Here is a 17,206-nt window from a genome sequence, read left to right on the forward strand (position 1 = left end):
CATACCAGTTCAAGTGCACGACCATCAGGCGGCCTAATGCAAGCAAAACGTTATTCGTTGCTATATCCACTGTCACAGTGTCGTTTTATCGTAAGATAATAAGTAATAATTCCAAATACAGTGGAATAATATTCAACGAAACTCATAGATTACCGCGTGAATCATTTAAGTGGTTTTAACATAATTTGTTATATTTTCTATCGTAGTAGGTTATAAAGTATGAAGTTCAATCATTATTTATAGCCTTATTGCTATTTGTTAATATACTTGATTTAAATTTCATAATTAACAGTCATCGAGGTAACCCTCTACCATCAGTATGTATCGCCCAGTACATACGTATTTTTAATTAGATATTCTCGCAAGTCGGCTACCATCAAACCGTTTCTATGTGATATTAATTTCATTATTATACTTTATACGAGGTAAACCCCGACCTTCTTTATATCGCTTTTATATAATAAATATGATGTCTCATCGAGAACACTCATTCATATGACGGCCTGCCATACCGTCATTTGTAATAATCATTTGTATTATTTATAGGTAAATTGCATGAAGCACATTCTCATTATAATTATATTTTGCCATGCATCCACCATTGATATATGAGCAGGCACTACACCGACACACGGATCTGCGCCACTCCCATATTTCAGAATAAGCAGCCTCGCAGTATAACCCGCACAGCTGCACCGCCTAGTATCATTTCTAATTATGTAATTTGATATGCATTATTGCACGCGGCCGATGCGGCGAGCGCATCACTCCACGCATCCAATTTGAACCGAGCTGTCAAGCATCATACCCCTATATATGCTCCGCAACGAGTATGACATTCGGCGCGGGTCAACCTAAAATCTATAGAATTTTGTATGGAAAAAAAGCTGGCGCCGAGATTTTTCTTCAAAAAGTGGCACATCATTTTCTTCGGCAATACACGAACATATCCTTGAATACACGAACTATTTTACCGAAAACGTATGAAAAAAAGTAAGCTTAATATAATGGCATTCCTTTAAATATCCTTTATTATCCCATGTATATGTATACATTTACTATGCAATCTCATGAATTTATTTGTATGTATGTTTTTATGTTTCTATATATATATATATGTATGCATATTTTTATGATTCTATATATGTATGTATGTATGTATGTAAACTCTCCAAAACAACTCGACCAATTTTGATTAAATTTCCTTCCTTCCTTCAACCCGGAACACAACAATACTAATTAGCTTGGTTCATTCGCTTAGTAGTTGAATATTTGATGAGGCGGGCTTGCCATACAACAAAGCCATATTACATAACTAATACTACCAAAAATACCTTAAACAATAAAATAGCGTTATAAAAGTAGCAATTTGTTACTTAGTAGTTATTCATGCATATTGGTTAGCTTTGTTTTTGAGGGAATTTGAGTTATCAGAAAAATATCTTTGTCTATAAGTTACTCTATAAGCATGAAATGGGCCTTTCTTTCCGCTAGGATCAATAGTGTCCTGTGCCATTTCTTTCTTTAATTTAATATTGGCCTGGAAAATTATAGTAGTATAAATAGTCTCAATTAGAGTTCCTCTATAGCCAATATAGTAAGTTCGATATGATAACATATAAAAGAATTAAAGAATAAGGTATATATAAAAGAAAAACTTTTTCACAAATGTAAGCCTAGAGTTAGTTATTCATTTGTAAAAACCTCTATTGTTTACGTTTTATATTACATACATTTTGTGCGAGGGGCATGAATAACATAATTTAAATACCTTCTATCCTATAAATAACTATATTATCAATACTCTATTCCAACCATAAAAAACCAAATAAATAACATTTGACAGCAAATTGACGCGATTTCATTGGTTGAGAGCTTGATTTACCTATGATATTCACTATGGATTTGCGTAAAAATTGCGTTTTGAACGTCGACGAAATTGTTATCGGAATTTTGGAAGTAAAATAAAAATGGAAATAAGTAGTTACGTGTAATCGTGTTGTATTATAAAATATAAAGATATATTAATCAAAAACTCTTAGAAGTGCACAAAATAGCTGAGATTAGCATATTGCTGATATTAGTTATTGCTGATCCATGATTGATATACCTTATATTATGATCTGTTGTTTTATCGGTAGCCGTTGTCAATGTCAATTGTTGATGTTTTTGTTTTGAATTAATCTCCGCCAAATTTTAAAATATAAAATAAAAAGGATTCTAATGAAAGTAATGGTCATAGAAGTTACTGATAATGTTTTTTTTAAATAATAAAATTACAAATGGCAACAGAAAATCAAGGTGATAATATAAAAAAATATGATTTAAAGCTTAAATCTAGGCCTAAAGATGGAGTCATATTACAACTTCATCATACAATTCGAGGATCGAATGGAGAGAGTAGACGTATTCGCTTTACAGTTGGAAGCTTTGAAGACACACAAAATAAGTTAGCATGCGCTGATAATGTCGGCAATATTTTTTTATTACATTTTGCCGATTTACAATTCTGGAAACTGAAAAACCTTGGTCCATGCACTGCATTGCAATTTGTTCCGCATGATTTGGAGACTCTAGTAGTCGCCACGACGAAAAATTTGGAAGTTGTATTTGTTGATAGTGAAACTACAAAAATTACACTCACTTTGACGGGTCACACAGCTCCTATAAAACACATATCATTTTCAAACAGCAAAATTAACAACTTACTCACAGCTAGTCCAGTTGAGGCTATTCTATGGGAACTCAAAAATCATACCAAATATTTTACTCTGAACACTAATTCTGGCCCTCAAATTCAACAGATCTTATTTACACCAGCTAGTGAATATTTGGTAGCTTGTTTCCAAAATGATACTATTCAGATTTGGAGGCATGAGACAATGAAATCTGTCAAACAAATAATACCCAGTGAGTTGAAGCATTTAAAAAGCGTAGCATTCACTATGAATGGCAGAGCAATGGCCATGTCTGGGCTGGCACCTGTGTTGATCTTATTTAGTATGGACACATGGAAAGCATTAAAATCTGTTGATTTGCTGAAATATAATATTTCAGGCATTCAACAACTTTCTTTTATACCACAAATGTTTGATGGAGGCAGCAATAAGATTCTAGCTCTGTTGAGCAGTGATTGTATTTTATATTTTTTGGATATTGAATCACTTAAGGTTATACATAAAATTCATCCAGAGTCATCTGGAATAAGAAAATTTGTAGTTAGTTCTACTGGGAAATATTTTCTTTGTATTTTACAGCAAGGAGAAGTGAATATTTACAATTCATCATATGTTATGGATTATGCTAAAAGTTCATTGGATGAAACAACACCGAAAAATATGTTGCCTTGTTCTTCAATATCTCGCAAATGTGTGGAACATTCACCAAAAAGAGTGGAAGTCCAGCAAAGAATGAGAATTTGTATGGACAGTGCCAGATTGAGAAGAATTTTAATGCAATATGGAGAGTATCCTGATAAATTCCGCTCTATTATTTGGAGATCACTACTGGTTACTCCGAGAAATAAAACAGCTTATTCAGTTTTAGTTGATAAAGGAATTCATCATGCTTATAAGGAAATTGAGAATCAATTTACTATTCATAGCTCTGTTACTCTAAAGAACTTGAAAAGGCTTCTCTCTTGTCTTGCTCATTGGTGTCCTTTATTTGGAGTCATGAAATTTTTACCAAGTTTTGTGTTTCCATTTGTAAAAGTACTTCAAAAAGATCCACTTTTATTGTTTGAAAGTGTGGCAACAGTGTTGTTAAATCAATGTCAGCTCTGGTTTGAATATGCTCCTTTCCCTCCAATTAGTATCTTAGCAATGATCGAGAATATACTAGCTGAACATGACCAACAACTATTAAATCATTTTTGTGATTTAGGTGTAACAAGTCAAACATATGCATTAACAATTTTAGAAACCGCTTTCAGTGAAGTTTTGACCTGCTCAGAATGGTTAATACTGTGGGATCACATTCTTAGTAATGAACCAGCATTTATGCTAATGGCTGTTGTGTCCTACAATATTGTTCAAAAAAATGCTCTTAGAAGATTACAGAGTCATGAGCAGCTTGAAAAATTTTTCCACATGCAAAACCCTATAGATAAAAAATCTTTTTTAAAAAAATCATATATTCTACTAAATGAGACAAGTGATGAGATACATCCAAGAAGATTTTTTAAAAATTTTATGGCTCTGGACAAAGGAACTTGCTATCAACAATTTACAGGCTATCCTAAAGCAACAATTTGCCTTAAATTAGCCAAGAAAACAAGACAAAAAGCACAAAAAACAGATAAATATAGTTTGAGAGAACTTACAAGAAGAACTCAGGAAAGAGAAATAAATAAAAATAACTCGACTAAAAATGAGTCTATTGAATTTGAAAATAGCTCTGAAACTGATTTGGAAGAATATGATAATTTTCTAGATAGGCAATCCAAAGGTGACAAGAAAAATAATCACAATTGTCAAGGCAATGGAGATCATAGTAATGCAATGAAATATGATTTATTAAATAATATGCATTACCCACCTAATAAATATTCTCATAAAAGTAAACAAAAAACTCACAATAAAACAAGTAAAAGAGAGTGTACAGACTGTAAAGCCTCTTCACATTCAAAATCAAATAAGAGAACATCAGAAAATAAACATATTTTGGAAAAGGAAGTTGAGAAATTAATCAAAGGTTATAAAAACTCTGATAGGTCTGAGGATTAAAAAGTGGCATAAAAATAAAAAAATGATTTTTATTATTATTGTTAATTACGTTAAGTATTTATTTAAATAAGAAATTCGAAGTGTTTTCATTCTTTTTTAGAAGCAGGCCTTGGTATGGTAGACTTCACATTGCTAAATTTCTTTCTTGAAGAACTGAGATTGGCATTAGCAGCAGTAGTTGTTTTGGCTACTCTCACTGGTGTTACTATTCTTGGTTTGAATAAACCTTAAACATATTAAATGTTGTTAATTAATATTTTATATGAGTCTAAGCTTAGTAATCAGAACATAAGAAAAAAACCGAAGTTGCCTGCTTAAATCCGAATAAGCTTTTGAGTTTTCCGTGGATTAATATAATTTTTTTATATATATATTTGGCAGTAAACATTAAAAAATAAAGACTGGAATGACAGTTCTTTCGATTTCATGCAAATAATGTAATGATTGTTATGTATGTTATATAAATTGGATTTTTTCAAACCACATTATAAGGACACGCATATTGAAATTAATTTTAAAATAATACAAACCATTTATAGGAACAAATGCTGCCAGGCGTTATTCCTATCAAATGTTTTTTTAAGTTCTCAAAATTATATACATACTATTTAATTTGCTGCTTTTTGGGTCATGCGTAGTTTTTTCTTTATCAGTTTTGGCAACATTAGGACTGTTTCTTAGTTTAAATAGATTTGGAGATATTCGACGAAGTTTGGCCATTTTTCCATCTTTCGGTGGCGGTTTGGGAGCTAAGTTAGATGTAGATGCACTGTCAACTCGTTTTAGCCTTTTCATACATTCATCTTGAACTACTAATCCTGATAGGTTAGGACTGGATGCAAACTGGATTTTTGAAGATTCAGTACCCTGAAATATGATAAGGAGTATTTTTATTTAGACTTAAAAAAACCCATCCTAATTCAATCTTAAAATTTTATTATCTTTTTATTATAGAGAAGCCGTACTTCTCCATTTTTTTCAGTTATTATGAAATGTAAAATGGCAAATTAATAGAATAACTCGACTAACAATAAACTCGCTAATTTAAAGTACAAAATTTTACAAAATATTTAATTTAAAGTCGGTCAATGAATCGCGTTTTGTTATAAAAGAAATAAACAAACCCTTAAAAGTGATATTTTCGACACGTCCAGCGCTAGTGAAGACATGGAAGAGTCGAGCTTGCCATCTTCAATTATTTCTTTTATAACATTTGATATTTTATTTCTCAAATCCTCAGCCGTTTTTTCTGCTCCCATTAAGCTTTCTAGTACGGAACTCGATGGCATTTGAATAGGACTGAAAATATTGTTTTTAATGTGCTATGGTTGCAAATCAAAATGCATGCATGCCATTTCTGTTTACCCCTGACAAAATGTATCAAAAAATCAAGCTCTTGCGAAATATAAACTTAAAATAAGTATACTTTACATGGTAGTAGGGCATTATGTAAACCCTCTGGGTAGGCACCACCCACTCATATATTCCACCATGAAGCAGCAATACCTAATTTTGTGTTCCGGCTTGAGGGGTGAGTGAGCCAGTGTAACTGCACAAGGGACATAACATCTCAATTCCTAGGGTTAGGGTTGGTGGCACACTGGCGATGTATGGCATAGTTATTTTTTTTACGGCGGCAATATCTATGGACAATAGTGTAATAGCAGGCCATTTACCTGACCGCCTACCTATGCCAAAAAGTTTAATACAGGTATATTACAATAACCAACATTCTGACGAAGATCGCGCCAATTAAGAAGTTAATAAAGTTAAGATAAACTTCAACCAAAGAAGCTAATGAAAATAATCATATCATAATATTTGTTATATTCACTTTTAAATGTTACTAATGTTTACCTTGATGTTTTGTTTCGTCGTCTTGAACTTCCCGGCGTCGATGAAAGTGTGTATGTACTTTGCCTTTGACACATCAACTGCAAATGCGAAATATAAAAAAAGTATACTTTTAAATTTATATATTTATTTGATAGCAATTTAAATTTTGGAATACATGAAAGTATATTAGGCAGCTATTTCTAGGAAAATAAATAGTGTTACGACTTTTTTCCCGTCGGCGTTATCTTCAATCGTGTCTTTTAGCAACGGGCCGGGAGTAGGGAGCTGTTCCGGTGCTATTCCACCTGTCGTCAGCGTATCCAACGAGCGGTAACGGGTTGGCGTCTGAGACGTTATTTGATAATGTCTGAAATACAGAGGAACTTCGTCTTTAATTTATAACAATTTGAAATAAGATTAACCGTGGTAATGATTTCAGAAAATTATTAATTTTATGTAAGACTAAACAATACATTTTATTTATTAGCTTACCGTTTTTCTGGCGTCTTTAATTCAATCATGCTAGCAGACTTATTTCCTACACTTTCCTTGTGTTTTTCCCCATCTGATTCGTTGTGTTCTTTGATACAACGGACGATATCTTGTAACTGTGACGTGAGTCGTTCTCGATGTTCTTTAGGGAGTGAACCAAGTAAGGCACTGCCACATTCCTGGAAATATTTGATGAATATAAGGAATTAATAATACACGTTTTTGGCGTCTCCTAAATTGCCGTCCGGGGCAAGTACCCAGTTTGTTTGTAATGGCGATTTATAATTGCATTTTTTAAAATAAAATACCTTACTATACTGTTTTCCTCCTGTGACTCCAGAAACTTCCCAAAAGCCGCTATTTTGGTGAGTAGGCACCATGGGACACGAGCAAGTAGCATTTGTGCTTTCCATTACAACGTGAAATCCGGAAGCCTTGGAGAAAATATTTTAAGGGATACATTTTACTTTTTTATGAAGCAATGAAATTAATAGATATTGTAAGTATTTAATATATGCTTAATTGGAATTTTTTTGTAGTTGATTATCTGCCTTGAATTCAGTTTAGGTTGTATCTGTTTTCAACAAACAATATCAAAAACAAAAAAACAATTAAAAAGAAAACTGTTCAAATATACAAGAATATTTTAAACTTACCTGACAGTTAATAACCACTGTACGCGTTGCACCATCTTGGCTGATGCTCACATCGGTTGTTTCTAAAGACTTTATACTGAATCCTAAACACTGTAATAGTGCGCACAATTCCACGACATCTGTGTAGGCATTCTAAAAGATATTGTTAAAATTCTTAAAAATTCCGAAAAAAAGCTACCAAGCATTACTGAAATAAATTGTTCTTAACTTATACGTTTTTTTTTTTAAATTTATTTTAGACCGATGCCATGGATCACTTATCTGTTGGTAGGTGGGCTTAGAATATAGACATTGGTTATATGCAAGTAGCTAGTAACCAGGCATATAAATAAATAATATAAGAGATGATCAATGTTTTAACTTTAAAAATAATAACTTTATATTACATAAGTGTAATCGAAAAGAAATTATCTTATTCTGAATTTATTTTAATATTAGGTTTTAGCTCTTAACGTTTTCAATTCATTGTTTTATTATAAATATTAGATGCCAGCGCATTTGAATAAGATAACCTCATTCTTCGATTAAAAGTAAAGTGGTGACTGACAAACTCAATGGTTACGTTAATCTATTACGGGTTTTGAAATAAACAAGTCAGAAGCGATGCAAGTATATGGCCATTGAATCTATTAAAATTGAAGTATATCTTTAAAGTCATAAATAATAGAAGTTGGAACTCACCGTCTGCACCATGTTTATATGTAAATATGAAAAGCGGGCGAAGCACAATTATTAAATATTTATTATTACTGATATGACTGATATTTGAAAAAAAAACAGAAAAAAATAATTTGATTAGCTTTATGCGTAACGACCTGCGCTGGCACAATTATAGCAAGTACCCTCAGTTTTAAATAAATTCAAGTCGTAGTCGAAAGGTACGTTTCTTTATACGTAAGGAAAGGTAGTATTGTATATTGCCATTATACATAACGTTGTTCTAACTTTTACTAATTTTTTTTATGTTGATCAATAGATTTTAAAATTATATGTAAAAATGTATTAAATTTTGTGAATTTTTACTATTATTTATATATATATTTTTTTGTGTTTTATTATGTAGATTTAATTTTCATGGAATCGTAAAAATATTTTATGTAAATTTTCCATGGCTCTCTAGTCAATCAAATTATCCGAAACCTTAATATTAATATAGTATCCAGTAGATACGTTGATATTTAGAGTATGGACAATTACATAACGAAGTTATAAAGTCCATTTTCATTCGTATTAGATAAAAATAGAAAACGAAATTTACATTACATAAAAGAACAATGTGAGGGATGAATAAAAAAAGAATTAAAAACATCAGTTTATTTTTTTAATTACAATTAGGAAGCAGCACAAAGGTACCACAGATATAATATCATTATTAATAATCTAGTTGTAGGTCATATATCTCGGCGTGGCGGAAAACTTGGCATATGACTTGATGACCTTGTTGACGGCCTCCAGGAAGTCCTTCTCGGTGGCCACCTTGCGACGCGCGCGGATCGCGAACATTCCCGCCTCAGTACACACGGACCTACGGCCATTACGGTTATAACTTTAATATTTTAATGCTGATTATAGAATAAGGCAGTAAGATCATAATTATCATCATGAAATCTTTGATCGCCAAAAAATGTTTAATATATAGAAATTAAGATTTAGTATTTTAAAATTGTGTGTTAAATAATACAATTATAATAAATAGATTGTTAGACAATTGATACTGTAACAAACAAATTGTACAATAATAACCGATTTGGCTGGTGGATATCATACGAGGATCATAACTGATAATGACGGATACAAATCAGATCAAGCACCATTACATTTTTATACGCTGAATTTGTATTTATAATTCTTGTCATGCCTGGAGCAGTATTCGGATTTATTTGCGTCCATTAGCCACATCAAGTTATAGAATAACTATAAAATCTATGTCTTAAGAGGAAGATGCTTTTTCTTAAGTTTTTCAGTTGCCAAAGAAGAATGGAAAAATTGCTCTATGTTCGCTTCGAAGGGGGAAGGAGTGTAAGAGAGACGGTGCAATACCTGATCTCTGCGCCGGTGGAGTTGGGACAGAGCCGCGCGAGCAGGTCGAAGCGGATGTCTCGCTCCACACTCATGGAGCGCGCGTGGATGCGGAAGATGTGCGCGCGACCCTCCAGCTCCGGCAGCCCGAACTCCACCTTCCGGTCCAGGCGACCGGGACGCATCAGAGCCGGGTCCAGGGTGTCCGGACGATTCGTCGCCATAAGAACCTGTGGGAAACATATCTTGTTGATTTAATCTGGTTAAATTAAGTATTAATTTTAGTACATTTCTTTAACCCACGAGAGTCCACGCTGTTAACAATTCATAGATTTTAAATAAATTTCCTAGAACTACAACCAATTTCCTTGTTCATGAAGTTGTGCATCTGAGGAACTTCTTAATAATTTTTATTATAAAATAAGACCTTTTAAAGTGCCCTGCAAGAAGAAGGGCAAATATTATACAAAGAGATAGTTACGTGAGGACCCTCGAAGTACTCACGGTCATCCTTAAGTTGCTTTGATGATAGTTTTCGCTTGAGTTCAATAAGACGAAAACGAAAATATAAAAATTTAATGATTACTTGCAACATAATAAACCTTACCTTAATATTTCCTCTTGGATCAAAACCATCCAGCTGGTTAATTAACTCCAACATAGTTCTCTGGACTTCGTTATCGCCACCGGCTCCATCATCAAATCTAATGTGAGAACATTTATTTTTTTATTGACGTCTTAATTATTCTTTATACATAAGGATATTGTTACTGCATAACCTCAGAGACTAGCCAGAGATATACGCAGAAGATAGTACAAGCGTCTATGAGCACACAGAGTCTCTGAGATCAGACGAAAACTTTACGTACTCTCAGAGATATGAGATATAATACTGAAAACTTCTTAATTATGTCAAAAAAATAAATATGTTTTGTTCTGTAAACGAATCAACTCGCTTCTAAGCCAACGGAACAACAAGGTAGTTGTTAGCTGCACATTACCTGGCTCCACCAATAGCATCGATTTCATCAAAGAAAATCAGACAGGCTTTCTTGCTTCGAGCCATCTCGAACAGCTCACGCACCATTCGAGCACCTTCGCCGACGTATTTCTGAACCAACTCGGAACCTAGGATGTACAGAAAATGAATTAACTTAATTACAAAAAAAATGTTTGGGTGATATTTTAAAGTTTGTTTATATTGCTACAAATAATGAAGAAAAACAAAAAAAAAATAAGCAAAAAAGAAGTAATGGTCTGTGGTCAAATTCGCCCATTGACACTGGCATTAAATAACAAAAGTAATAATAACTCCTTACACAGCCAGTATGATGTAAAATCATACAGATGTTAAGTTCCTCATGCCTGGCTTGGACTCAAACAGGTTCACTTACATTTCATACAGAACATCTCAATAAAAGGTGTTTGGCAAATAAATAATTGATGAGTGGATAGTACAGGTATCTATCTAAAAATCACTTCTTTAAAATCAATTCTTACAACTGCATAGTTGTTTTACTGATGTAAATAAATAATGTAAATAAATTTACTTGGTGGTAGGGCTTTGTGCAAGCCCGTCTGGGTAGGTACCACCCACTCATCAGATATTCTACCGCCAAATAACAGTACTCTGTATTGTTGTGTTCCGGTTAGAAGGGTGAGTGAGCCAGTGTAATCACAGGCACAAGGGACATAACATCTTAGTTCCCAAGGTTGGTGGCGCATAGGTGATGTAAGGAATGGTTAGTATTTCTTACAGCGCCTTTGTCTATGGGCGGTGGTGACCACTTACCATCAGGTGGCCCATATGCTCGTCCGCCAATCATTGCCATAAAAAAAAAAAAAATAAGTTTTGCATGAATCATCATTTGAAAACATTATATAAACAAATGAGAACAATTATTTGTTTTTACATGTTAATAATGTGTTTAAATAAATATATTCTAATATAAAAAATATATACAAATATAACTGTTCCACAATGTGTAGCTTTGCCAATAGAATTCAAATTGCAAAGTTGTTCAAAGAGGTTATTGTTTTAGGAGAGTTGTATCAGAATAACAACTAGGCTTAGAAGTGACACTCTTTGTTTACTCTCCATGCAAATAAACATTTTGTTACGTTAATTATATGTAGTCATTATAAATAGGTGCTCTTACCGATGACACGAATGAAGCATGCGTCAGTGCGGTTGGCTACGGCTCGGGCGCAGAGTGTCTTTCCTGTGCCAGGAGGTCCGAACAGCAATACACCTTTAGGCGGCTCAATACCAAGCTTAACGAATTTCTCGGGCTAATAATTAAAAAATAATATTAATAAACAATCAAATAAAGTCTGAAATGAGAATATATTTGTTTGATAGTTGTATGGTGCATATTTTTTGCGTTGAACATTAATAATAGGTATGATAATGAGATAGTAACCAAAATCGATTTACAATATTTAATATTATAGTATGTGCACTTACATGAAGCAATGGTGTTTCAACTACTTCTCTTAACTTTTCAATTTGTTCCTTGCAACCTCCCACATCACTGTAAGTGACATCTGGCTTCTCTTCTACCTGCATCATTGTCACCGTTGGATCTATCTTTGGTGGTAATGGTATGTGGATCTGGTACTTGTTACGATCAACACTGTGAATCAATGAATACTTTTATTTTCTTTTTTTTTTAAATATTGGACAACATCACATATATTACTCTGATCCCAATGTAAGTAGCTAAGGCACTTGTGTTATGGAAATCAGAAGTAATGATGGTACCACAAATACCCAGACCCAAGACAACATAGAAAACTAATTAACTTTTTTCTATATCGATTCGTGACGGGAATCGACCCCGGGAGCCTTGGAGTGGCGTACCCATGAAAACCGGCGTAGACAATACTCGACCACGGAGGTCGTCATTTATTTATTATAAGTTAATTAATTATAAGTTAATCAAACCTTTTACATAAAAATAGATATTGGTTTGTCTGTTTGAGATAAATAGACTTTGACAGTGTTTGACAGATAATCACACACATTGGCACATATATGTATTTTTTCCAGGAGGCAGTTTTAATATGTAACTACAAGTTTACTGTGATGCACAACTACATGGAAGTACAGCATGTCAACTTATATACACATTCTACAAGTATATATACATAGTAAAGCCAATGGTTGCTGGGATTTTGCAAATAATACATACTATTTGTTGCAACTCAAACTCTGTTGTTCAGAATAAATGGTGCAAAATTATTGTCACATTGGATGGCATCCTCTAGTCAGAATTATTTTTTGTAAATATAATGTTGTTCAAGGAAATACCTCAATAACAATTACTTAAGTTATCAAGTGAAAGTAAAATGAACATTGTAATATCGGAGAGTTGTACCAGAAATTTGTTTATCTTAAAACAAATTAATATCTTTACTATCCTATTACATATAATAAATTCATTTAAATCTTAGATTTGGTGCTAAAAGGGTCTCAAACTCAAACTCAAAATTCCTTTATTCAACATAGAAGCATCACATTTACTTATTGATGGTCAAATTAAACACTACCAGCGGTTCGGAAAAAGGAACACCCTGACCTGAGAAGAACCGGCGTAAGAAACTCAGCGGGTCTTTTTTTGTCAAATTAAGTTGATACATAATTGTATATGAATATAAACAGCCAGGAGGCGATCGTTTCATTCCCAAGGTGTGCTATCAAACATAAACTCACTAATTGTATAGTAACCTTTCGCACACAAGCGTTCCTTAACAATTTTTTTAAATTTGGCAACAGAAGCATTTTGAACGCTTTCTGGGATCCTGTTGTAGAAGCGTATACATTGCCCCACACAAGAGTTACTGACTCTTTGCAGTCGAGTAACAGGAGTAACAAGATTGTGTTTGTTCCTTGTACCAATGTTATGAGAATCACATTTTCTCATAAAAACATTAATATTTTTCCATACATACAAAACATTACAGAATATATATTGAGAAGCAACAGTCAATATCTTAATTTCTTTAAATTGATACCTTAATGATTCCTTGGCTCTTAGGTTATAAATTGCGCGAATAGCTCTCTTCTGCAGCACAAATATAGTATGGATAGCGGCTGCGTTACCCCAAAGCATAATATCGTAGGACATTATACTGTGAAAGTAACTTAAATATACTAGGCGAGCCGTATCAACATCGGTAAATAATCTAATTTTTTTGACCGCAAATGCCGCAGAACTCAGTCTACCCGCCAATCCGTTTATATGGGGGAGCTACTGTACGACTACAAGCGACCCCTCGTAAATTCAAATTGTTTTCTATGAAGCAGATTGTATCTATTGAAATATGCTAATAATTGATTTAGAATATTTTTTTCAAATATTTTGCTGAGGATAGGTAGTATTGAGATTGGCCTATAGTTGTTGGGATCTGAAGAGCTACCAGATTTAAATATTGGAATGACTTTACTATGTTTCATCAGGTCAGGAAATACACCATTTTGAACACAATCATTGAATATTATTGCAAGATAAGGTGCAATCACATCAACAATTGAATTAATCACCTTTACAGAAATACCCCATAGATCAGTAGTTTTCTTAATGTCTAATGGCTTAAATGTACAAATTATGTCATTGGTGTTTACAGGCGTAAAATTAAATTTTGATTTGCATTCTCGTACATTTCTTTCATCAATGATTCGGCAACTGCTGGAGAAGATATAAGTAACTTAGTTGTAGAAACTGTTATGTCAGCAAAAAATTGTTCAAAAATTAAAGCAACTTCCCGTTCACTATTTATGACTTTATTATTATAATTTAAGTTCAATTCGGAGCTACGACTGCCACCTCTACCAGTTTCACAATTAATAATTTTCCAAGTCATTTTTATTTTGTCATGTGCATTCTTAATTCTATTTTTTATAGTTAAAGACTTTGCCAAAAAGCACACTTTTCTAAATAATTTTGAATAGTTACTTACATAGTTGGCAAAAGTGGCACTGTGATTGTACGTCCTTTCATTATAAAGCTCGTACATTTGTTGCCTACTTTTATGAATTCCAATTGTAGCCCAATCATTGAATTTTAAAAAGTTTTGTGTATTAACTGTTTTAGAAGTGAATATTGCATTAAACTTGTTTCTAATTAATTTAAATAGATTATTATACAAAACATTGGGATTATCGCTAAAAGATAGGTGTGGGAGATTGGCCATAATATTACTTCTAAACTTCTCAATATGACTTGTGGTCAAAGGAACAAACATAATTTTTTCGGAATTGCTTATTTTTTTAACATGGAAATTAAATAAAGCTTGTTGTCCACAATGATCTGAATTTAGTTTATTAATAATAATTTTATTTTGTAGAATATGGGTAGCAAATATGTTATCTATGCAAGTTGCTGTGGAATCTGTTATTCTAGTTGGTTCTAAGAACAGATTTACCAGATTATATGAACTTAACAATGATCTGAATCTAATACTTGTGGTTGTATTATGCAGTATATTTATATTAAAATCTCCACAAACAATAATTTCTTTATTAGATTCAGATAATTTCGATAAAACATTTTCCAATGCATTTTCAAACAATTCATATAATCCACTAGGGGGCCTGCATACGCATACAACAATGACACGCTCAAGCTCTGCACAGGCTATTTCTATAGTTTGCTCAATAGAAAGGCTCACAATATCTTTACATTCTTTAAATTTAAAATTTTTACTCATAAGTATTAAAGAGCCACCTCATATAGCTTTATTCCTACTGAAAAAACTAGCCATCTGGTGCCCACTAAAGTTAAACATGACCTGATAATTCAGAAGCCAATGTTCAGTTAAACACATAATATCAATATCATTACAGGTCAAAAATAATTCAATTTCTAGATCCTTCCCTAATATTCTTTGAATATTTTGGTGCACCAGGTTTACTATTTTATTAGTAGCTATTTTCTTTTTCTTTTTATTGGCTTCTATGGTAACTATACTATTTGTGCCAGAGACTACCTCTATTGTCTTAGAATTTAATTTAAATTACTTGGAACATGTTCCAAAAAATATGGTCTTGTATTATTATACTGCTCAATAGAAGCAGTTGTCTGGTCAACCAAACAGTTAGTTGATTTTGTAACAATAAAATATGATAGCGTGCTTGCTATCTGTCTCTTATAAAATATTTCAATAACCCTTATTTTTGTTATAACATATTTCATGCATTATAAAAAATTGTATATATATATATTTTTCTTTTTAAACTAATCTGCATGTTTATCCAATCATCATATCAAAACAAAGGAATAGATTTCAATGAAAGGAGAATGGTATAAATTATAATACTAAATAAACATAGGAATAGTTTGAATTTAATCAAGTTATCAAATGTTGTCTAATATTAACAAAGACAATATATTCATAATAGATAGTAATTAAACTACACAAATAAAGTGTACTCACCCAACCCTCATCCCTTCTTCTATATCCGTTGGTGCTACTGAGTCTGCTAAATCAACCACAAACTTTGCAAATTGCTTGACATTTATTATATATTTTGGGTCATTTGAATCTGCATTTATAATTTTTGTACATCTAGCGACCTGATGAAACAAAATTATACACTATTAAATAGTTAAATTTTATTGCAAAAGTTTAGAATTTTTAAATGTGTTTTCAAAATAAATTTTGAGTTACAGCTATCACTGAAGCTCGGAGTAGATAATAATCTAACCTGTAAAGGTTGTTCATTTTGAAGTGTTTGTTTATCAGCAGCCAAATCCCACAAAGCAGGTGGAGCCAAGCCAGTATCTGATTCCTTAATGCCAGTCAATTCATTAACTCTTTTCATTACGGTCTGGATGCCATCTTCAACTTCTTTGATGATTTTTGTGTACTGCCCTTGACCCTAATACAAACAAATATTATAAGTCTTTCAAAACGGGTCAAAAAATGCCAGTCATTGTTTCAATGGCTTTGATTTTGGCAAATATTGTTATGTGCTGAAAACCTTTACTTACATATGACTTCAATAATGCTATGTCTCCTTCATCCAGCGCTAAAAATATAAAACAATTGATAAAATAAGATTACATAGATGTATAACAAAATAGATATAGCGGAAAGAAGCTTCTCACATTTAATCTCTTTTTCTGGTTCTTCTTTATCATCCTTCACTTTTCGCATATCATCTCCGAGATGGTCAGGCATTTTAAGTGTTTAAAATATTTCTTGATTGATTTAAACGAGAGAAATACAAAATATAATTCACTTTTTTGTTAGTTTGACCCGAAACTGCTTATGGCTTATTGTCAATTTGTCACATCACATTATTGTCAAATAAAAAGATGTTGCGTAGAATGAAGCAGACCAGAGAATTAACTCGAATTGATTACTTTGATTAAGTCTAAATAAATCTTTCTTAAGTTTATTTTTTTCTTATTATATCTACCAAATACAGATTATTTAATAAAGATGTGGTATTAAATAATTAACTTCATT

General features: G+C 32.5%; 3 protein-coding genes across 4 annotated transcripts; 1 reads left to right on the forward strand and 2 right to left on the reverse strand.

Annotated features, from left to right (window-relative positions):
- Positions 1–2,136: 2,136 nt before the first annotated feature.
- On the forward strand, positions 2,137–4,750 carry LOC113400462 (TBC1 domain family member 31). Its single transcript, XM_026640022.2, has one exon. It carries the CDS (start codon positions 2,283–2,285, stop codon positions 4,725–4,727), a length of 2,445 nt encoding a protein of 814 aa, XP_026495807.2. The 5' UTR covers positions 2,137–2,282; the 3' UTR covers positions 4,728–4,750.
- Positions 4,738–8,556, reverse strand: LOC113400468 (uncharacterized). Of its 2 annotated transcripts, none has more exons than XM_064217500.1 (9): positions 8,393–8,556; positions 7,712–7,843; positions 7,364–7,489; positions 7,056–7,234; positions 6,786–6,930; positions 6,585–6,661; positions 5,852–6,026; positions 5,333–5,594; positions 4,738–4,953 (listed from the first exon to the last, which is right to left on the reverse strand). In XM_064217500.1, exons 1-9 carry the CDS (start codon positions 8,402–8,404, stop codon positions 4,814–4,816), a joined length of 1,248 nt encoding a protein of 415 aa, XP_064073570.1. In that variant the 5' UTR covers positions 8,405–8,556; the 3' UTR covers positions 4,738–4,813. The 2 variants fall into 2 exon arrangements, with proteins under 2 accessions (XP_064073570.1, XP_064073571.1); XM_064217501.1 differs by having other exon boundaries at positions 6,789–6,930; positions 8,393–8,555.
- Positions 8,557–9,010: 454 nt separating this feature from the next.
- On the reverse strand, positions 9,011–17,087 carry LOC113400467 (26S proteasome regulatory subunit 7). The gene is made up of 10 exons (XM_026640029.2): positions 16,843–17,087; positions 16,726–16,763; positions 16,440–16,613; positions 16,169–16,308; positions 12,198–12,366; positions 11,890–12,022; positions 10,732–10,858; positions 10,338–10,434; positions 9,752–9,960; positions 9,011–9,236 (listed from the first exon to the last, which is right to left on the reverse strand). The coding sequence occupies exons 1-10, from the start codon at positions 16,913–16,915 to the stop codon at positions 9,092–9,094; spliced, it is 1,305 nt and encodes a 434-aa protein (XP_026495814.1). The 5' UTR covers positions 16,916–17,087; the 3' UTR covers positions 9,011–9,091.
- Positions 17,088–17,206: the final 119 nt, after the last annotated feature.

The sequence above is a fragment of the Vanessa tameamea genome, chromosome 17, assembly GCF_037043105.1.
Source record: "Vanessa tameamea isolate UH-Manoa-2023 chromosome 17, ilVanTame1 primary haplotype, whole genome shotgun sequence".
Classification (NCBI taxonomy): Eukaryota; Metazoa; Arthropoda; class Insecta; order Lepidoptera; family Nymphalidae; genus Vanessa; species Vanessa tameamea.

Coding starts and splice junctions, on each gene's coding strand:
- LOC113400467 (XM_026640029.2), bottom strand. CDS start 16,915: ATGCCTGACCATCTCGGAGATGATATGCGAAAAGTGAAGGATGATAAA. Junction 10,859..11,889: donor ATGCTTCATTCGTGTCATCG/GTAAGAGCACCT, acceptor TGTACATCCTAG/GTTCCGAGTTGGTTCAGAAA. Junction 9,961..10,337: donor ATCCAAGAGGAAATATTAAG/GTAAGGTTTATT, acceptor TGTTTCCCACAG/GTTCTTATGGCGACGAATCG.
- LOC113400468 (XM_064217500.1), bottom strand. Junction 7,235..7,363: donor GAGGAAAACAGTATAGTAAG/GTATTTTATTTT, acceptor AAATATTTCCAG/GAATGTGGCAGTGCCTTACT. Junction 6,027..6,584: donor CGACGAAACAAAACATCAAG/GTAAACATTAGT, acceptor CAATATTTTCAG/TCCTATTCAAATGCCATCGA.
- LOC113400462 (XM_026640022.2), top strand. CDS start 2,283: ATGGCAACAGAAAATCAAGGTGATAATATAAAAAAATATGATTTAAAG.